This window comes from Acomys russatus, chromosome 20 (genome assembly GCF_903995435.1).
Source record: "Acomys russatus chromosome 20, mAcoRus1.1, whole genome shotgun sequence".
Classification (NCBI taxonomy): domain Eukaryota; kingdom Metazoa; phylum Chordata; class Mammalia; order Rodentia; family Muridae; genus Acomys; species Acomys russatus.
Genome location: NC_067156.1, coordinates 62,711,328 through 62,733,823, shown reverse-complemented (window position 1 = coordinate 62,733,823; position 22,496 = coordinate 62,711,328). Strand labels below are relative to the sequence as shown.

Sequence of the window (22,496 nt, the reverse complement as noted above, 5' to 3'; positions counted from 1 at the left end):
TTCATTGCACGGTTTTTGTGGGAGTAAGGACCAAACTCAGGCCGGAGCTACGCCCTAGCCCAGCCTAATATTGTTTTAGTGTACATGGTTTATGCCAGAAAGGGCAATGTATAAGAATATACATGGTTGTGAGTTAATTCCTTAAATGAGTATTAATTAGCTGTTACTAATAGAACAAGTTATGAGCACACTGGCCTCCTGGGGAACTGAGAGGGCACTTTGGGGCTTACCTGGACATGAGCTCACACTGCCAGACCTAAAGCAGTGATTCCCTGACTGAACAGCTAGATCAGCCTCGCTACGTGGGAACAAGCCATTAGCTGTCCTCTCTGCTCTGGGGACCACGGGTTACATTCTTCCTTAGCCTAGAAGGCTAGAGCTTCATGCAGTTCAGGTTTTGTGATGCCCAGATTACACATAGCATGATGGCATCCTAAACACATGTTTGCATAATTTAGAAAATAATGATGTTGGAGAGGTGGGTCAGTGGTTAGGGGCACATTCTGCTCACAAAGGGGACCAGGGTTTGATTCTCAGCACCCATGCTGGGCAGCTCGAAACTGCCTACTAACTCCAGCTCCAGAAACGCATGGGAGTGGGTCACTGGGGGGGGGGGGGGAAGATACATACACAGACATACATACACACACACAATTAAAAATAAAATCAAATCTAAACAATGGTTTGCATGCTATTTTTTCTGACTTTCATTTCTCTGAAGAGGAGAATGCGACTAACTGAAATGCCCAGAAGCCTGAAAAACACTCCCAAGATGCATTTGTTCCTGTGCTAGCCCACCCCATGGCACGTGAAATTTTGAATTTTATGTGGACACCTACCATAAAGTCTTTCTGAAATTCTATGATCTGGGAGCAATGTGATAACCTGTTAGGTTTCCTGCTTTACATTGGAAGGGAGTTTTGCATTAAAATAGATTGATAGTGTAAAACTATTAAAATTAAATTTAATTATGGTAGTGCCCCTTAACTCTTGTCTGCTTTCGTTGGTTCTGTTTTACACAAGGTCAAGTGTGGCCTAAAAATATTAAGTGGAAATTCTAGAAATAAACAATCATAAATATTATATAACCTTTACTATGGTGTAGATGGCCATAATTGTTCTATTTTTATCCTTGGTTATTTTTACTAATATCTCACAAATTAAACTTCGTCATAGGAATGTGATTATAGGGGAAAAGAGTACAGAGAGGGCTTGAAACTATCTGTGAATTTCACGCATCCATTGGGCGCTGCCTGGACTATCCTGTCCCTGTAAGATAGAGGAGCTACTGTGAGCAAATAGACTCATGGACACAGGCTTATTTAAACGTTCATGCTTATACACATCTCCACACCAGCAGCTAACCAGAGCTATCTGAGGATAAAGGGTAATTAATTGTCCCTTTGTTCTTCCTACTTTGGGAAATATAAATACCAAGGAATTATTGTATATTAAAATATGTAATCTGGACGTATTGGAACATGAATACATTCATGCTGAATGATGTGTTTATATACATATTTTAAGATGCACATGCGAGCACGTGCGCATGCACACACACACACACACACACACACACACACACAGAGAGAGATACCCATATATCAGAGCATAAATAGCAAATGCTCTTGTGAGAAATTCTGTCTTTGAGTTAATTTTAAGCACAGATTAGGGAATAATGTGTATGGCCACTTGGGCAGAGCTTAGGACGGCTGTGTGCTTAGCCGCTCTGGCTTAGCCTTGCACTCTTGAACCTAATGTTAAGATTCTAGCAAACGTCACACACAGAATGAAAAGAAAAAGCTCCTTACTGAACACCGGGAAGGACGTGTTTCCTTTTAACACTTGGAATTCTTGCTCCAGTCGTCTCCGTAAATCTATTTGCTCAAATAAAACCTTCTGAAGTTCCTCTAATGGGGAGGGGGCGGGGAAAGGATGGAAAGAAGAGCCATTTTACTAATCTTTACAAATAACTCTCCAGAGAACTGTTATATCTGGCAATTTGTTATTATAAGACAAAATATTTTACCAGTTTAAAAAGTGTTGCATAGACATAGGATAGATTTTGTGCAGAAATCCATGAATATAAATCAATGTAATATATTATTTTAAAGTATTATATTACAGTGTCATGTATTGATTGATATGTGTGCATTAATCTCAATTATATCCATCCAATGGTCCATATATTATTCATATGTTGCTTGTCAGGCTTAAAATATGGTGCAGAGCGAAAATATCTTCTTATTATCTCTGAACTCTTTAATAGCTAAGAGAAGTATACAGCATTAAGACTTGTCTTTACCTTTCCCCATATTTTCTACATTCTTTTTGAGTGAATGAGGTGAATTGGTTTCTTGAGTGTGTTCACCTTAAAAAAAAAAAAAAAAAAAGGAAAAATATTAGTTTGCATGGACTATTTTCCAGAGTTTTTCTTTTCTTTTTTTTACATCTAGAAAAACTTTATTATTTAGTATAACCCAACATTAGAAATTCACAGGACTAGACGCTGCTCCTATGAATGGGTAGCACCCTTTGAGTCACAGTAGCACTAAAAGCAGGGTCTCTGACGTCAGGACGCATGCTCTCCCTGGAAAGCCCTTGACACTGGCAGAGGTGGGAGTGTCCTAAACTTCTGGCACCCCCAAAATTTGGAACAGTGAAAAAGGTAGGAGGCCTTGGCTTGTCTTAGGAAAACAGTCATATGCGCAGAGGCTTTCCTAGCCATTGATAACCAGCTGAAAGAAATGTATGCTACAGCCAATATGTGAAATAAGTTAACCTGTTAGTTTGTAAATATTTACTTATTCAGTGAAAGCTTCTCATCTGGGACCAATAAAAATGGCCGTGGGAGCAGAGGGTGCGGCTCAGGAGCTAAGCACAGGTGTTGCTTCCTTGGTGAGTGGAGCAGGTTGCAGATTTCTAAAACTGGAGAATGTTGTTAATGGAAACGCTTCTTATGTGTGGCAGCCACAGCTCACATCAACTCGGGTCGAGATGATGACTACTAGGTCTGGTTTTTTCATTGCATGGTTTTCGTGGTGGTAAAGAGCAAACCTGGGCCAGACTAAAAAAGCCAGCCATCTATATTACGAATAAAGGTTAGACAGTCGCTCCTATGTGCTCACTGTTCGCTGCGTGCTCGCTAGAACATGGAGAATCAAACAACGCATCTATCTACAGCAAAGTGTGTCTTCATGCGTCAGAGAGACCAAATATCCGGAGGGTTAACCCATTCCTTCAGCTAATTAGATGATTGTGTTTTCAGATTTTTCAAGCTAATTTCTGTGAGAGCCACATGGCGGGACTGACCTCCTGGTTTTGTCTAGACAGGTGTGGTAGTGCAGGTGATGGTTCTCTGAGAAGGCTTAGTGGATTCCCCATTAAGTGAGGGCACTCCTCTGTGCCTGCAGCCCCTGGCACAGGACTTTGCCTGCCTTTTTTTCCCTCACCCACTAGGCCAGGTGCTACTGGAGGCAGGAGCTCTCTCTCTTCTCTCCAGCCAGCCAGTGCCCACCACGGCACCGGACATATAGAACACGACCTCAGCAAAGGTCTTTGCTCTTACTGAAGGAACCCCAGGGGGACATAAGTCCTAAGTCATTGCTGCAGCCAGTATGTGTCACTTAGATCCTCTCTCTCTGCTATTTATTCCTTTCCCTCGGCAAGAAATGGAGCGTAATGGCCCCTAGGCACCTGTTGGAATCCTGGGAGATCTCATTGCCAAGTTCAAATGTCTATAAAAAGAGAAACAGAATTTCTTCCCAAAGCAGCAACCTATACCATGGACAGGCATCTGTGTTCCACATGCTGACTGGAGTGTGCGAAGGGACGCATGAATGTGCACCTGTCTCTTTAAGGAGTTATATGTAACTGATATATGTACTTATATATTCCCAAATATATGCATACTCAGGGGTGGAGCCTAATACATCCTTCACACTCCCACATCCCTGAATGGCAGGCATCCTCTAACAAGCAGAGCATAGTCATATGACTTCGTTCCAGCACATCTGGAACTTGACCTCTCTCTCCAGTCTCAACTTGGTTTTCTTCTCCTTGTAGTGAGGAAAAAGCCCGTTTTGTATCCCAGTTGTAGGTCTCTAAGACCCTCTACTAGAAAAGTAATAGGTTGATAACAAATCATTAATATGTAAACCAAGCGTGGTGGTGTCTTGGAATGAGAGTAAACGTGTGTTAGGTGCAGGTCTGTGTATGTAATGCCAGTTGACCCGTACGGAAGTTCCCTATTGATGCACCACCAAATCCCAACAGAGAAGAGCAAGCAGGTGCCTGCCTCTGTGCTTACTCACACACAGTGAGATGGTGCTGTCCCAGTCTACAGCTTTTGCGCCTAAGCATGACTTAGGTGAGATGTGAACGCATTTCTAGAAGCCGTGTTCTTACCATGTTGCAGACCAGACTTTTTGATTCACTAAATATTCTGAGAACTGTTTATCTTGTATTACATTTCAATGGGATGAATACATTTAAAAATTAAGATGTATAAAACTATGTTTCCTTTCCCCTTCATAATTCCTAGCATGATATGTATAGACTACCCCTAAATCAATAGCTAATAAATGGAAATGAACTGATTACAGGAAAATCTACTGTTGACGTTAACAATGGGCTTTTCATCAGCTCTGTGGAGGTTTTAGTAACATTTTGTGTCAGTGTCTACTGCAAATAGAGATTTTACTGCAATTTCTGAGCAAAAATGGCCAGTTTAGAGCTTAGAAGCTATAAATGTCTGCTTTACCCTGAGGTTTTTAAGTGTCTGGTATTAGGTAAGTAAGGGCACAGAAGCAGTGTTGCCTGTGCTTTGTGCTGTCTTCCTGGACTGGTGCTTTCTGCATCACTGCTAATCTGTGAAAACCAGATTGTTAATGGTGGTTAAAAATGACCTCTGGGAGTGTGGATGTTTGCTCACTATCACCGCTAATGTTTTCCATCTGGTCAGAAAAAAAAAGCAGTCTAATACTAGATTAAATAAAAGTGATTTAGTTGACAACGAGCCTCCAATTTTTATAAATATTCCATCAGGTTAAATGCATTCCACTTTTCAAAATTAATGAATGGCTTTGGAAGCATCCCCAAATTAAAATGCTTACCTTCTTTCTCTCTACATCCCTCCTTAAAAAAATATTACAAGCCTAGAGGGTGGGGGAAGCTTAGACACCTCATGGCTTAGAGACAGAAGACGGAACATTATGCATAGGAGAAATATCTTTCTTAGAGACCTGGCCTCAAACATAGCAGACGGTAGAAGAAAACACAAGTGGTTCGAAGTGGAAAAGAAATGGATAATTAGAGTATAAATGCATTGGTGGAGGGATGAGACCCAAAGTTGCTGCTTAGGGACGTGTTGCCTTCTCACGGAGCCTTCATGATCCGTGCTGGCAGAGGCAGTAGTGTGCGATGTAGGACAAACCTCACGGCAACCAGGTACAAGCAAAAGCCAAGGCCTGAGCACATGGTTTGCCTTCCTATTCTCTCTGGGGTCCTCTAGCACAGGTGGCCTCATGTTCCGGGAGATGTTCCATCCCACCCTTGGGTTTGCCCACACTCAGCCACTCAGAAAATAGGCAAGAAGGATGGATATAAGAATGTTCCATGCTAAGGCATACGTCAGTAGTAAATAGCAAATGAGCAAGGACTCAAATTCACACACACACACACACACACACACACACACAGAGAGAGAGAGAGAGAGAGAGAGAGAGAGAGAGAGAGAGAGAGAGAGAGAGAGAATCAGTCAGGAAATTCATTAGCATAACTTTATAGGCTCAAGAGCAAGCGTTTTCTCTTAAATATTGTGGCATACTCTTATTCAAGAACCTGCAATGGATCCCCTGGTCTTTACAGGGAATAAAATTCACTCTAAACTTCTCTAGAGTTTCCAGGTCTTCTTATACCTGGGTTCCTGCTGCCTTACCCCCCAGCTCATCTGTTTTTATTACCAACACAAATATTTTACTGTGTTTGGGCCTGTATTTCTCATTGTGGATTATCTTGCCTTATATTGTTGGTCTTGCTTGAGGTACCTGACCCTTTCCCTACTTCCTATTCCAAAGCAAAATGTCATTTAAGTCTCCTTGGTATGGACTGAGCATTTCTAGTTCAGCAACCTTCATTTACTGAAGGCCCAACCTTCAGGATGATGGCTCCCGAGGCAGTTCAGCCAGTGGGGTTGCTTAGGTCATCATGGCTGATGACATCAGTGCCATCTTCAGGGCACCGTACTGTCATACCCTGTGTGGTCAGGAAATGGCTGCCAATGCAGCTCCTAAGAAGCCCCCATGAGACACTGTGTCTGATGCTACCTTGATCTCGAACCTCACAGCTCCGAGAACACAGAGAAAGAAATACTGTTAGACATTCTTGTTTCAGCACCCCATAGGACCAAGATGCTGCTTCTGTGAAGCAGCCTCAGTTTTTTGCAAATGCCCATGCTCACCCACTTCCTGGGCTGAAGTTCTAAGTATCTTTTCTTTACTCCTTTGCTTCCTGCCTAGGACATTTGCTTTCTGCAAGCAGCAACACCCACCACCCTACCCCAAGGTAGGAAAATACATTCCACAGATGCCTGCTGTACTAATTTATTCTAGTTTGTGAAAGAAACATCAACCAGTGCTATTGTAAATTTGGCAGAATTGTTAAACTAGTTCTTTTTTCTTATAGTTAAACATAACTCTTACAAGAGAGAAAGTATATTTTGATTCATTTTATAATCAGACTAAATTAGGCTAACTATATTTTAGTCTCTTGAGAACTATCCTCAGTCTATTGGGAAGTTTGTGATGTCCTCTCCAAAAAAATTAGTTTTGTTCTTGTCTGACATTTTCAAAGTGTCTATGTGAAAACACATAGTCTAAATTCTAGCTAAAACATGGAATTATTAATTAGCACACATGTCTGCCACGGCTCCCAGTAAAAATATCAGACTTATTAGGATTAATTAATTTCATTACAACAATAATTTTATTATAAAACTTTTCATTTTCTATCTATGTTCATGATTTATTTTCATTTTATTTGCTTGAGATGAAACCTAGGGCCCCCCTGCGTGTTAGGTACACTCCTTTCCCCAGGTTCAGTGATGCCAGCCTCACAAATAGATGAGATGCCATCTTCTGTTGGTGGCCATAGGACAGGAAAAGAAGCTAATAAAATAGGTGTCACTGAAGCTCTCCCTGGCAGCTCACATCCATAATGGTGGAAAGTGCTCTGCTGGTAGAGAAGAACCCATCAGTGGTCTGATCCACACAGGGCCTCCATACTGCTACACTGACCAAGGTGTGCCCATGAGTGTAGTAGTGGCAAGACTGGTGTAGAAAAGGCAACTTATTATTATTATTATTATTGTTATTGTTATTTTGGCAACACATTTTTTATTGGATTTGAGGAGAGAATTCAAGGCTAGTATGGTAAATATGGTCCAAACCCTTGGCTATGGAACTCACTGGCCCTTGGGGCTGGGGAAGAACTTATCGATGTTGTCATGTTGTCAACTCCCTTCTAAACATTGATGTTTATGGATTGGTGCTGCTTCCAGCCTTGGTCAGAGAAGTTTCTTACTGATATGGGTAGTGGTCAATGCAGAGACTCAAACCTGCTCCAAGTGCTGAGAATAGTGACTGTGGGTGCTCAGCCACCTGCCTGCACTGAGCAGCTCCCCACCCAAGCATCAGAGAGCATTGAAGGAGTAAGATCTGGAAAGAATGTTAGGGGTCAGAGGACTTGGAGGAGCGCCATGAATGTGGTCTTCTGGACATGGCACGGCTATTGCGCACAGGAGCTCATGGTAGCTGTGTGTATCTGGAGAAGATCTGTGTAAGATCAAGCCGGTTAAAAACTCCAGTATGGGTTGTCGGGGAGGAATCCCATGTTCCCTAGTGGAGAAGCTTTGGCAGTTACTGACTGTGAGTAAGGGAGAGGCACATGCCTTTAGGGGTATGGTCACTGTGGGCCTCCCAAGGCCCAGTGGACGATCCTGTTGAATTCAGTGTGTTAAGCATAGCAATAAATAAATAAATAAATAGGACATGAAATTGAGAGGAAGACATGATGGAGGATTCTGGGAGTTGAGAGGGGGTAGATAGGTTCAAAGAACATTGTATACGTGTATGAAAATTTCAAGGAAAGTACAAAATTTAAAAAATTGAGTTCAATAAATAAAATTTAAACATTGTAACCTGAGTTTTCGGGTTATATGCCTTAGAATGTTGGGGCATAATGTCAGATGCCAGGTCTTAAAAGAAGGAATAAGAGAAGTGGCTTTTTCCTATTCCTTCTACTAAAAGCCATTCCTCTTGGTGTCCTACTCCATGCCTTAGCTATCTCCCAAAATTCTTCCTTGAGCCACAAACAGCAGGGCTCACGGGCTCTGCTCTGCGAGCCAGCAGCCACAGCAGCCAGCACATTGCTCCTCCCAACATTGTTACTGAAGACACTTGGCAAAAATATTTTTGTAGAACACATTTGCTTGTACAGGAAGAAAGTATGCATTCCCTGGAAGGTCTCTTCAAAATAGATAAACATTTTTTGATTTGGGACAGTGCCTGTATGTGAGATTGATATGTATTCTCACATTCAGATGACTGTGCCCAGCAAACAAATGCTTCAACAGCCCCTGGGGACTCGTGCACTCCTGTCTGTGTTTTGGTGCAGGGGAGCAGACATCTCACACAGTCAGAGGTGGAGATGGGCCCTGCATGATGTTGCCAGCACATTGCCACAGCCCCTCCAGCTGCACGGAGGCTCTAGCCTCTTGCCTCCTGGCACCCTAACAGGGCCTGGCCTTGCCACACAGGCCTATTGAATTCTCAAAATAAGCACTGAATTTTAATAACTGGCCTTAGCTTTGTAATCTAGCCTAGGACTTTTCTGCACCTTTTCTCTTATAATACATCTTAGAGGGGCAGGTTAGACTGAGTCAAAATTAATCTGCAATTGGAATAATCAAAATTTCAATACAACATGTGGTTCACAGGGTTCTTTTTAAGGATATTTAGCATCCAGGCGTAATAAATCAATTCTGGAGGCCAGGGAGACTGCTTAGCAGGTGAATTATGAAGACTGGAGTTGGGATCCCATGCATCTGCTTAAACAGGCGGATGTCATGGCCGGCCTGTATCCCAAACAGAGACCCCTCAACAGACTAGCTAGCTAGACTAGCAGAATCAGTGTGAGTTTTGAGTTCAGATGAGAGAGAGAGAGAGAGAGAGAGAGAGAGAGAGAGAGAGAGAGAGAGAGACCCTGTCTCCTTGTGTAAGGTGGACAGTGATGAAAGAAGACACGTGTGCACCCATATACACAGGAATGTAGGTACTCGCACACAAACTTTACAAAATCAAGCATGTAGGGAGCAAAGTTAAACAATGTTCTTCGCTGTCAGTGGAAAAGAGTCCTGCTAACTTTCTCATGTTGTATCTACACTAAACTACTTCTCTGTAATGCTTGACACTTTTGTAAGTTAACAAAACCAGAGGAAAAAAAAAGTCACCAAAGCGGGTATGCTACAGAACAGGCTGGCTGAATACTACTACCTCCATCGATGAAAAGACAGAGAAACGGTTGGAGTCTGTGATGCCAGGGAGGTTACAATGAAAACCAGTGATGGTACACTGCGTGACTGATGCTCAGAATGTGTTATTGATGCCGGCTGTGGCTACACATGCTTGTAGATCCAGCACTCAGGAGGCAAAGTCAGGAGGACCAAGAGTTTGAGGACAGTCTGACTACAGAGGGAGACCTTGGCTCAAAGAACAAACAAGTCCCGTGTACATATGTTACATTATATATATATATATATATATATATATATATATATATATATATATATGTGTGTGTGTGTGTGTGTGTGTGTGTGTGTGTGTGTGTGTGTGTGTGTGTGTGTGCATGTGCACGCATCAATGTTACACGTAAATGTGGAGGTCAGAGAACAACTTGCAGGAGGTGGCTTTCTCTTTCTACCACTTCAACAGCTCTAATTTTTTTCTACAAAGCTTTTCATTGTTTTCTATCTCTTTGAGTTTCACATAATTAAAAAAAATCATTAGCATGAAGAAAAAAATCGTAAATAGAAAGTAGATGTCTGAAATACAGTGATCATTTAATTCTGGTGCATGCATTGAACAGCTTCAAAATGTGTTACCTGGAAGAATGTTCATAATAAATTAGAGGTTTTGTTAAATTCTACAGGCAGAAAAACTTAGAAACAAACTCACACAAAGTTCCCTTACAAGTGAAAGAATTACAACTCAGGCCCACTGCTCTAGTTTTTAAGTTTTAAGTTCTCCTCTTTTGCTTTTTTATTTTTTTTTTAAATCATAAGCATGTTCTAAAAGTGAATGGAATAATAAATCAGAGTGCCTCATCTGCTATATATTCATGAGAAGTGTAAGTGCTTCTTACTATTCTTGGAAAATCCATCCACAGCATATTAAGCACACTAGAGAATCATACCCGTGGAAATCAAATTGATTTTTAAAACTTCTATACATATAACAAGATGCAGCCGTGCCCGGAGTCTGCAGGTGCTGGTGTTTCTACACTGAGAGGGATTGGAAGGCAGGAGGATGCCTCTTCCTTCATTTTCTTGACCTGCAATGGCTCTGAGCTGCATTCAATTTCAAATCACTTAACTTCACTGAAGTTATTCAAAGCAGAGATGCAAAACGCACTTTGGGATTGCAAGTGAAGTCCTGTCATCTGCAGCGTTGAGTTGGTAATAGTTTGACCAAGCTACTAGCTGTTTAATTCTGTCTGGCTTAGTGTACTTCCAAGGTTCTACTGCTTCCTGGGGAGTTTTGGTTGCTGAAGACTATCTTGTTTGGCCCCTTGAATTATACACAGTACAACATCTACTATGCACGATGCTTTCCCAGAGAGAATTTTAAAAACTCAGTTGCAAATGTCAACACATAACTTATCAATAAAGCTGAGGTCTTGGAATAAAGGTGACAGTGAACTAAAAGGGGAAACAACTGACCCACAGAAATAACTGCTTCAGATGAACTGAATTTATATTAGGGGCCAGTTAATGCCACCGAGGATAGACATGTCTGCTTCTTTACCTAACTACTGAGACTTCCTGGTAATTACATTGGTGATTGCCATGAGAATGAAAAATTCATATAAAAGCAAAAACTGCCTGCTGATTTACCAGGCGGTTTAAAAAATGTGGTTTTGTTCTCCCATGCTCTGCTTATGTGAAGGATTTAAATATTGTACTGTAAGTTTTCACAAATGGTGACTGAGTTAAATGCTGGCTGAAGGAGCATATGTGTAATCCCCCCTAGATGGTGTTACTTTTTTCGATTTGGGTGGTTTTTTTCGGGGGGGGGGGCAAGTTCTCACTATACAGCTTAGTTGAAATTTATGGTCGTCCTGCCTCAGCCTCCTAAGTTCTAGGATTATGGGTGTGGCTTGGGTGGATATGTATATGTATATATATATGTATATATATTCTAATCATATATGTGATGGTCTCTGGCTAGTTTGATATATATATGTATATATATATTTTCTAATCATATATGTGATGGTCTCTGGCTAGTTTGATATCTATCTATCTATCTATCTATCTGAATTCCCACACTTTAGTGAACTACCTAGCACGCAGTCGGCATTCTAAGATAAGTGTGGCACTAATGAGTAAAGCGCATGGACTCAGGCAGTCAGGAAAGCCAACAGTTGTCATATGGAGAGAAACCTCTCCAGAGACTAGGCGGCACTGGGCTTGGCATTTGTCTGCTGCTACCCCAAGCAGCAAGTCGTATATGCTCACAATCTGTTTGACTTGTTTAGTTTTGACATTGCCAAACGAATAGAATCTGATTATGATTACATAAATTAATACCAAACCACAGGTGCCCATCCTGGGATTTTCTCAAGTGTATTTCAACAGGAAGACCACAGGCTAATCTGTTCTACAAGTCAGCAACAGCTGCAAGCATAGCAAGCGAAGTCACACAAAACCCCAACCTCTTCGACCTTCTGAGGTTTAAAATTCTCCATACAAAGTCAGGAGCAGTGGTGCCCACTGGTAGTATCAACTCTTAAGGAGGCCTACGCAGGTGACTTGCTTGAGCCCATGGATTTGAGATTAGCCTGGGCAATACGGGGAAACCCCATCTCAGAATAGATTAAGTCGTAGATGAAATAAAGAAAATGTTCAGAGGCATCACAAAGATGAACTTCTTGTGGCCCGATATTCTAGCATCAACTCGACAACATTCACCAGAGAGTTGCACACTTCAGTAGTGTTTTCATCCTCCCATTCTCCCACTCAGTACAGGGTAATAATATCATATAACTTCCCACTCACATACTTCCCTGAATAATGTGAGGGTAAGATTGTGACATGGAAAAATCGATATGGAACAAGCTTCTCTGGGAATCTCTATCAAATTAATTATTGCGAGAAAGGGACCGGCAATATATCAATAATATGGGTAGGTGTTATTACCAACATAACTATTGACTGTGCTGCTCTGAGCTCCAGGCACCATGGAATGTTTGTGTGAGCATGGATTCCATCTGCACTTTTGCCTATGTCCTTTTAGCATTTGCATTTTCATCTGCAAACTAAACAACAGTGGATGGAGTAGTTTTTTTTTTTTTTTTTTTTAATTCACTCTGGCTATCACTCTCAAGGCTCTGAGGGCGTGTCAGAGTTTACTGCTCTGAGTGGATGTGAGGATATGAACGCCCTTTCAGATAAGCCCAGAAACTTCTTTTAAAATCCCATCCAGGTCACTTATTGAACATTTAGTTCAAAAGTCTTTATAAAAATCATGGGTACAGTTGCTAAACGCAATGTAAGAAGTTATGTTTTCTAAAGAGAAATGATCTCAGCCTGTAGAACTTGGATTCTCCCATTAAATCCCATGTAAACTATTTTAAACATCAAATTATCCATAGTTTTATGCAAATCATTGCTACCTCTTGGAAAGCTATGCACATTTTACATTTTTATAGCATATATAATTCCCTTAAAAATTATACCTAAAACAAAGGAAAAATTTAGCAGAGCAGACTTAGAATAATTAGTGTTTAGGAGCGGAAGTGTAGCATCTACTATGAATCATCCTGTAAGTGATCCTCTACGTTTCGTATCAAATACAAAATGTACCCTGTAATTTGCACCACAGAATCACCAGTGGCTAACTCCAGAGTCAGAACTTCCAAATACAGGCAGTCAAAACAATCCGAACAACTAATGCACATAATTGTAATGTATTAACTTTAACGAGCATCACTAAATTAAAACTAAACTAATTAGGGAAAGCAAATGGAAAGTGAGGGCCCATATCCTGCCCCTGAAAGGGTTAAGCTGTCATAAAGTACACAGCCCATGTCATTCTGTCAGATTCCAGGCTTCAGGGAGGTTACAAAGTGAGGTTGCATACAAAAACAAAATGAACCAAATAAAAATCCCCCCAAATTAGATAAGTAATTAATACCAGCACTAAGGTATGACAGCAGCTTTTAAACTCTTTCTGAGAGTGTCTGTTTGAAGGGAGAGAAGCAGGAGTTCGTCCAGTGCTCCCTGCTCCTCCAGCACAGACCTAGCAAGGCTTCTACCCACTTCAGCTGTTGGAACAGTTCCACTTAATTTGCATTCACCAGAGTCCACAAAGGATCCCTGTGTGTAGTTTCCTGGCAGGAAAGAAATTGGGCTACTTTTAAATCTATTTTTAGCTGTACAGGGCTGCTAAATACCATTTGATCTGGGCCTAAGGAATGTCACTAAGATTTTTCATATGTATGAATGCTGTTTCCAGTGCCTAGTAATTCCTACACATATCAAATACACAAAAGCAATTGAGTACCTCGAAATGTCTAGGAAATGGCAAGATATTACAGAATCAATGGTATAGAATTATAGATGCTTTGTTTGTGTGTGTGTGTGTGTGTGTGTGTGTGTGTGTGTGTGTGCAAACCAATTAGAAATTCCTTGGTAGCAATTCTTTTCATTTCAAGCTTCAATTTTGAGGAATTTCCCACTAGGGAGACGATAGTTCCCAGGCAAATATTCTTGCTTTTGTGACTTTAGCTTTTCACAGAAAGAGCCCACACTTAACAATTTTGTCATATTATACACTTAGAGAAAAATCTGTAAAATGTAATTTTATAAAGTTTCAAATGGCATGAAGTTTCGGTGTTGGGATCCAACAACAATAATAATTTTAAATGTCCTAAAAGATAAAAATAGAATATATAAAATGACAGTATTATGTATTTCATGTAGATTTTATATGGCCACTAACCAGTATTGTAGCACAAAATTATTCTTAGTAATTCTTTGGTATTGTCAACCAAATTAGATGTTGAATAATATTTATAGGATATATTAATAAAATAATTTGGAAATATCTGCTGATATAGATGTTTCTTTCCATGAACACAAAACATTTTTTCATTAAAATAGAAATATGCCTTTTGCCATTTATAACATTAAGAAGTTTCCTCTCTGCAATAGCAAGAACAAAGATTCGAACACTTTTTCATTGTATTTTGCAGTTATATAAGATTTCTTCAAGATCCTATTTTCTTTATTTCTGCTCCCCGCACCACTCTCGCTCCCTCTCCCTCACTTCCTAGCTTGCTCTTTCTGTCTCATTTGACAGGCAAATTTGCAGACATTGCCGCAGGATAACAACCTCGTTTGACAGTCAATTAACCGTGAATAGTCAAAGCCAAGGCAGTTTGCATTACATAAATGGAAAATTAGATTCCTTTTTCCCAAGAAACAAAACCCTCTCCTTAAGACACTGCAATAGACAACTTAGTATCAAAACTTCTAATCACGTCTTTCCCAAACCCCTTGGAGACATTTAGCAATCAGTAAAAGGTGGTTTCATTTAATTTGTATAATGTAATTTTTGTAAATGTATTATACATTTTGTGTAGAGATCATTATCATGGAGATAATATAAATGTTGGCATAGATGTCATAAAACACCTTTAATGTCTTTCTGACAGATATTAAAAGCAATAAGCTGTGATCCTTTTTAATGGAAGGTTTCTAGGAGAACATTTCAATTATTGTCATTTTATGCTTTTGCCGCCTGTTTCATTGTGTAACCTGATATATTTCTGAAATTCCTTCTGAAATATGCCCAGCAATTAATAATCTTATTGCTATTAATGTCACTGCTTTCCTATTTGTGTTTTTCTTAGTTATATCTACTGGGAATTGGTCTTTCCCCTAGCTTTACCCTTGTACTAAATATCCAGTCTTTTGATTATGAATACCCAGCCCTGTCTGTCACCTGACTACTCGCGTGTGTTCCCAGCCTACCTGGTCTTTCTCTCCAAAAGTCTCCAGGAGAGTCAGAGTCTGAGATGAAAAAGCTGCGTTCCTTGTTCTCATCTAGGAAGAAAGCAAAACAGGAAAATCTACAAGTGACCAAAGAGACAAGCAGAGCAGAAAGTCAGAAATTCAAGAGCAGAGGGAAGGGCATTCACTGTATTTATTACGCCCAGGTTGGAGAGTGATTCACTCTAAAGAGGAAGAGCCTGAAGCTTCTACACAGAGACTCCAAACCTGTGGATACTATTCAGAGAGGACAGAGACATCTAAGAATGTCAACATGTTTACATACTTGGGTATGTTGGAATGTGGAGAAGAATCCAGAGTTTGGGGACCTTGGTACTATTATTTTAAAAACTTACCACTGCTTGGAAAGTACAGGCTACTGCCGGCCTTTTCAGATGTAAACTGTGCTATCTGAGGCCACAGCAGAGCAGCTGATCAGTCACAAAACCCTACAGAGTGGTGGGTGTGGGCGCTCAGGAGGCGGGGTTAGGAAGGCTTGGAAAGAACCACAGAAACCGATGGAGGCAAGGAAGACAAATGGCGGCTCTCTTGCTTTACCTGAGAAGTTGTCATCCTTTGTAGATAGAATAATTTGGTTGCTTTCCTTAGGTTTCTGATTCTGTGTGGAGAAGAATTAGACAAACAAATCAATGCCTGGATTAAACCATATGCTAATGTCAACAGTCAGCAGGAAGACGCATCAATAAAAGTGACTCCATGGAGCCTCAGGAGACATAATTTTTTTTTTTTTTTTGATGATCATCTTCTCTGAATAGCTTTTATTCCTAAATCCATGCATGTGCCTACATACTACCTCCACTATGCCTTAAGAAGTAACATAGATTAATTAAATACATGCTAGGCTAGCCCCTGTAAATAAACACACCATGCTATTTGTCAAGTCTACACTATATTAGAACAGATTCACCTCTGTCTGAGGCTTTGGAAAATGTTTCCTTTGCTTGGGTGAACACAGCATGCAGAGCCATTTAAATGTAACTTTGGTTTCTGAGGGGTCCTGGGTAGCACTTTTCAGTTAGTGGAAATGGGGCTTGGGAAAAGTCTTGCCAGATCTGTGTTGATTTACAAGACACATATCTTTACAGGAGCACCCGTTCTGGCTTGATTCAAACAGTAAAGATAAAAGAGGATTCAACTTTTGAAACCAATGCGCTTTCAATCTTTTGAAAAGAAACTAAGCCATAGTAAAGGAGACACGGAGCCATTCGGAAAACGATGAGACGGATTTTATCCCAGCGGTTTCAATGTCTCTGTGGTGAACTGGGGGCTAACGGGACTTGGATTATGGAGTCTGGTCCAACTTCAACTTAAATCTAAGAGGTGAAGGGAGGTCCTAAGCCTCAAAAAGACCGTATCAGAAAAAGACCAGGAACCACATTTTCATTGAGGACCCTAGCAGGAAATAAGTGCTCCCAAACACATTCAATATTCCATTTCTGTGGGAGAAATGCGGTGATTCATCTTTCCTGCGCATATGTAACCGATTCAGCCTAAAGGTGCATTTAAATAATAATAATTAGCTTGAAGGAGCCTAAAGGGAATATTTACATCTTTGTATGAGGGCTCCTCCTCCAGTGATGGATGCTGGACAGGGCTGCCTGGCCTGCTGCCTCCACCGCCGTTTGCTTTCTGGGGGGCCAGGGGCGGGGGCGGGGGCGCCGGCAGGTCCGAGCCTCCGGGGTCCCCCAGCTTCCCATCCTCCTGTAGCAGCCTGGAGGAGTTCAGCGCTAGAGGGAAAGCACCTACGGCAGGCGTCGTGCGGTCCCGGCCGCTCCCCTTCTCCGACAGCCCCCGGCCCTGGAGGAACCGGCCACCGCCAACGAGGGAGTCTCCGAGAAGGACTCGGGTCTCCTCGTCTTCTTCCTCCTCGTCTTCCGGATCTCGAGCGTCTTCCTCTTCCTCGCCTTCGAGTGGCTTGTGACTCTCCACATCCACCTCCTGCTCTTCCTCCTCGTCCTCCTCGTCTTCCGAGCTTTCCTCGCTGGGGTAGCTGCAGCTAGTGCCCTCGGGGGACAGAAGGCCTCGGTGATGCGGCTGCGGGGCCAGAGGGGGCGGCGGAGGTGGGGGCGGCGGGGCTGGGTGGTGGCGTTCCGACCCCGGCTCATCTGGCTGTGGCTGCAGCAGCAGCAGTGGCGACGGCGGCTGCGGAGGGTGATGGTGGTGGTGGTGTGGGTGGTGATGGTGATGGTGGTGGTGGTGGTGGTGCGCTGGGGCCGAGTGGGGTGCTCCAGCAGACGCCCCGTGTAGCTTGGCCAGGCTTTCCGCGTCGTCCTTGCCACCCACCGGTCGGAAGGCGCTGGAATGGTGGTAGCTGCCGCCGCTCGCCTTGCGCCCTTCCAGGAGGTGCGGGTGATGGGGCGCGGGCACCCTATTGCCCGTAGGGCCGGCTCCAGAGGACGCAGCCCCGGTCCCAGACGTCACTCCTGACTCTGCGGGTGGCGTGGACCCGGCGCTGCAGTCCCCGCCGCTGCCGCCCGGGGGCGACTCGAAGAGCGTGTCGCGTGCTCCGGTGCCCCCCGCAGCGGGAGGACCGGAGCCAGGACCATTGGCCACGACTGGGGGAGGCTGACCCGGCGGGGGCGCTGCCTCGGCGCTGCCACCCGAACCGCCAGGCTCGGCTAAGTCCAGGAAGGCCTGGCGCAGCAGGGCTGGGCTGTCACCTAGCGCACAGCCGAGCGCAGACGGCGGCTGTGGCGGGGGCTGTAGGTAGGTGGGCACCGGCAGCCCGCCAGGGGTCCGCGGTGGCCAGAACATGCAGAAGGGCGGATAGAAGGCGTCCTTGCGGCCCGCGGGCCAGAAGAGACCCGACAGACCGGCCTTGGGCGCCGCACCTGCGCTCCCCGCGCCCGCTGCCCCCAGGGCCTCGGCCGCGGCTCCCGTGTCCTCCTTCTTGTGGCACAAGCCAAAGGCTGCGGCAGCGGCCGGGAAGGTGTAAGGATGCGGGAAGAGGCCCCCGCATCCCGGGAACTTCTGCAGTACGCCCCCGAACGAACCCTTGCTGGGCACTGGGATGACTGGGTAGCTGCGTGGGCCTTTGGTGCCAGCTGCTGCACCAGCCCCCGCACTGGCACCCACGCCCACGCCAGTCACGCAGCCACCCCCGGCGCCACCTGTGCCAGGACCGGCGCCGCCCGTGGCTGCAGCCACCGATAGGCTGGCGGCGGCGGCTGAAAGGCTAGCTGCCGCCACCACGGCCGCCTCCTGTAGGGAATCGTCGTCGTCGTCGAAGCGGGGCCTCTTGTGATGGGCGTGCGGTGAGCCTGCCAGCTCAGCCAAGGGCGGTGGCGGCGGCGGCGGTGGTGGAGCCCCGAGCAGGTGCGGGCCCAGCAGGCCCCCGCCCCCGGCCACTGCTGCTGCGGCCGCAACCGCAGCTGCCTTGACGGAACTGAGAGGGTGGCAGGCCGGGTGCGCGCTGGGCTGAGGCAGCGCACGCTTGCGGCTGCCACCATTGAACATGGCCTTGACGTCCTCCCAGGCGAAGACTAGCTCGTCCTGAGGGCTCTTGTCGGTGAGCTTAAGGTGGCGGCGCCAGGAATTGAAGTTGGCTGCGTCTGGCTGCGTGTACTTGGCGTCTGGGGTGCGGTGGGAGTGGAAAATAAATTTGTTGGGTGAGAAGTACATGTTGCAGTAGCTGCACTTGATGCACTTGGCGCGAGAGCTATTGTAGCGCGCGGGGATGAAGCTGCCACGGCAGCCCCAGGCGCACTCGTGCGACACGTCGAAGGCGAAGTTGTCTGGCAGCTTGGGCGGCCGGTTTTCGCCTAGGAATGACTTACAAAGACGCTCAGCCTCACGCTTGGTGATCATGCCACAGCGCCTCGAAGAGATGGGCATGGCCCCAGCGCGCCGCAGGATCTCCAGCTGGACAGGCGTGCACTGCACGCACGTGATGCCCAGCGCCACGCGGCGGTTGTGGATCTCGTTGTAGCTAAAGTTCTTGAGAAGGGTATTGGAAATCTGCGCCAGGCACAGGCGCTCCTGCCCGTCGATCACCAAGGACACGATGGGAATGCCATACAGGATCACCTGGCCCACCTGGTTAGGTTTGAGGTTGGCGTGGCCTGGCCGAGGCTGGCTCAGTGCGTCGGGCTGGAAGGCGCTCGAAGGAGATGAGAGTAGGATGTCGTTGGGCCCTGGCAGTGGGCTGGAAGCCATCTCCTCCACCGAGGAACCGCGGGCTTGGCGCTCCGGGTTTGCCTTGGAGACTGGAAAGGAAAGGAGAACGTTGACTTGAACCTTCCGGGTCTTAAGACAGAGATGTGGGGTTGGGAACTAACTGAAAATTACAGTAGCTTTCTTGCCTAGGTTAAGACGTGGCTATTACTGGGCAACTGAGCAAGTTTCAGGTTCTCAAAGGGCATCTTTTAAAACCTACTTCTCTCAAGGTTGCCCTTGAGGAAGTTCAGTGATTTGTCTGGTGTCCTACTTGTCCCAAGTAAATTCTGTCTATCTAGCTGTCTGTCTGTCTGTCTATCTATTTCAGCAAAGTCCTAAGAAACGCAAGACATCCCGGATTTATGGAATAAAATGATTATTGGAACGATAGGAATGGGAAAGTGATGACTGTTGTCGCTAATGATTAAACAAGTCACTAAGAGCTTGGGCTTGGCCACTAAAACCCAAATTTTAGGGGTGGGAGGGGAGGGAGAGATGCTTGGAAAAAAACAAATTTGGTTAAAAAATTTAACCCAAACATTTTGAAAAGTGATTTTTATGGTATTTGTGGGTTTTTTTTTGGGGGGCGGGGTAGATTCACTACTGATGGGAATGTTGCTCATTAAAACAAAACGAAATCTCTTCTTTCCCTTTCGTGTTTTTAGGTGTTATTTTATTTACTTTAATTAGAAATTTTGAGGGATGGGGTGAGGAAAAGCTATATGCATGATTGCCCCAAAATAAAGTGTGTTGTTTTCACATTTTCAAAGACCCATTTCATGAGCTGAGAGTTTCTAGTTCTAGTTATGTGGATCAAGAAGTTGGAGACAAACTTTTTTTTTTTAAAGAGCTTTCCTGTCATTTTTATACAAGGTACGGATCTGTACAGGCAAATATGTTAAACCCAAAAGCTCACAAAGAAACAGTTCTTGGGGATCATGACTGGCAGAGGCTTAAAAAAAAAAAAGTATATCAGTTTAACACAAGTAAACTTTTGTGACATTTCCACCCTTAGCCATGCCGATATTGTTGAGAGTGTACCTAGCAGGAACCATAGTTCCAAGATCAACCATGGGTGCACTGAAAGTGGTTGTATGGGTTCCATCAAAATAAAACCCCTGTTTTCACCTGGTGCCAGCTGGATAACCCCAATTGGGGGGCGGGAATAAATATCCATTAAGTTGAAAATATAGGAAAAGGCAGAGGAAAGAAATCTGCGCGACAAAAACCCGATAAGTCAAAACGAGTTAAATTGAGCATTCCCCAGGAAAACAAGCAATGCTCTTCCAGTAGCTACTTGCACTATGTGTAGGCCAAAGCTGTCCTTTGCCCTGGAAAGTCACCAATGGACATTGCCTGGCCGAAAACTGGCTTTTATTACATCGACCACAGCGAATACACTAACCAATTCCCCCAACCAAGTGATTGCAGCAATGTTTCTCCTTTGGGTCCCGTGACATCTAGATGACCTCCTCTGACCTGCTGCCCTGCCCAGGGATACTCAGCTTGCATTTCGCTATGCGACCTCCAAGAAGGCCGAACAAACCCGAACTCCATCGAAGGAGGGGGGAGGGAACTAGGCGTGTCTAGTCAGTCGCTTCATAGATCAAAGGCCGTATTTTTGGGGCGTTGGGACATTAAATGGCACTCAAGGCGTGGCGATACCTGAGCTTGACACCACAGGCTCTAGTTTTGTCTGATGACCCTTCCAGGCTCCTTTTTTCTCTCAGAGAAGACTGTCTTATCTCAGTCATGACCCTGGGAGAACTCGAACTCTCGCTTCTTAGAAACATGCACCATGGTGATGCTGAGTTGGTTCCATGTTAGGAACCGCAGTCTTCAAAGCGGAAGACCCGGCAGACGTGCCTGCTCGGGGTGTCCCTCACTTTTACCCCAAACCCTTCTAGAAACTCCATCAGCAGAGATAGAAATAAGATTTGGGTTGAGATATCTTCTGAGAGGTGAAAGGAAAGACAATTAAAAGTTACTTGAACTGAAAAAGGAACCTGACAAACTTCTCCATCTGCCTCAGAGGCAAGAACCCCCAAATTCATTCTCCTGGCTCTGATACCCATCATTTCCGAGGCCCGCGCCACCCTCTACCTTTTACAGAAACTCCTCCGCTGGGTTTCTCTAACCACCCAGGCGAGTCAAGACCGGCTGGTTCGAGCAGTACCTGGTAACCCCTCGATGTCTTTAGGCGCGAGGCTGCCGGCCCATTTTCCGAGGGCGCTCGGAGGCGAAGCATCCAAGCGGGTCCTCGAATACAGCGGGCAGGACTCAGGCGAGCTGAGAGAAGATCCCGGCGCAGGAGCGAGCTATTGGCACTCGAACCCCGGCGGGGGGCAGAGTAAGGGCCTGGATTGCGGCGGGGTGTCCCCTCCACCGCAGAAAGTGTGGGCGTGCAGAAACCCACGGCAAGCGAGCCCCAAGTGGAGCGCAGTCTGACAGCGCCTTTCTCTGTCTCTGAACTCGTGTCCGTTGGAGGGGACGCCACCCAGCGGGCAGGGTGACGTCACCGTCTCCCTGACACTCCACATTAAAGGGCTGGCATGTTACAGGGAGGGAGGGGGAGGAGAGCGAAAGCAAGAAGGAGCTACATAGAGATCCTTTTCCAGCAGGCACGAAAGCCACCACCTAGCCAACTGCAACTGGCAGCTCCTCAACCTGGGAACAAAACACAGCAATGAGACTGTACCCCCTGATCTGGTTTAGGAGTCCAAAGCTGAATCGGTTGCGTGCATCCTAGGGAGATTCTAGAATGCCTGGCAATCCAAAGTCTGCCTGTCCATATTAGCCCCTTCTGATTTCTGGAAGTTACCCTCCTTCCTGAACGTATTCTCCGCTGCAGGGAGCACACTAGCAGTCTCTGTGTCTCCGAAGATGCAAAATGCAGTCGTCTGGAGAGCGGATTACTCTCAGTACCTCCTTTGAAACACTGCAGAAATGAGAGAAAGGAGAGAAGTTTCTCCATTGGGTGCCCATGTGG

The 22,496-nt window shown here is 44.8% G+C and overlaps 1 protein-coding gene across 1 annotated transcript in view; it reads right to left on the bottom strand.

Moving 5' to 3' along the window:
• Positions 1–19,556, bottom strand: part of Skor2 (SKI family transcriptional corepressor 2) — a 39,193-nt gene extending 19,637 nt beyond the window's left edge. The window contains exons 1-5 of the mRNA XM_051163676.1: positions 16,901–19,556; positions 15,890–15,950; positions 15,314–15,385; positions 2,306–2,371; positions 1,812–1,910 (exon numbers count right to left, since the gene is read on the bottom strand). Coding sequence (XP_051019633.1) covers positions 1,812–1,910; positions 2,306–2,371; positions 15,314–15,385; positions 15,890–15,950; positions 16,901–19,507 — 2,905 coding nt within the window. The 5' untranslated portion in view covers positions 19,508–19,556. The remainder of the gene's footprint in view (positions 1–1,811; positions 1,911–2,305; positions 2,372–15,313; positions 15,386–15,889; positions 15,951–16,900) is intronic.
• Between the last annotated feature and the right edge of the window lie 2,940 nt (positions 19,557–22,496).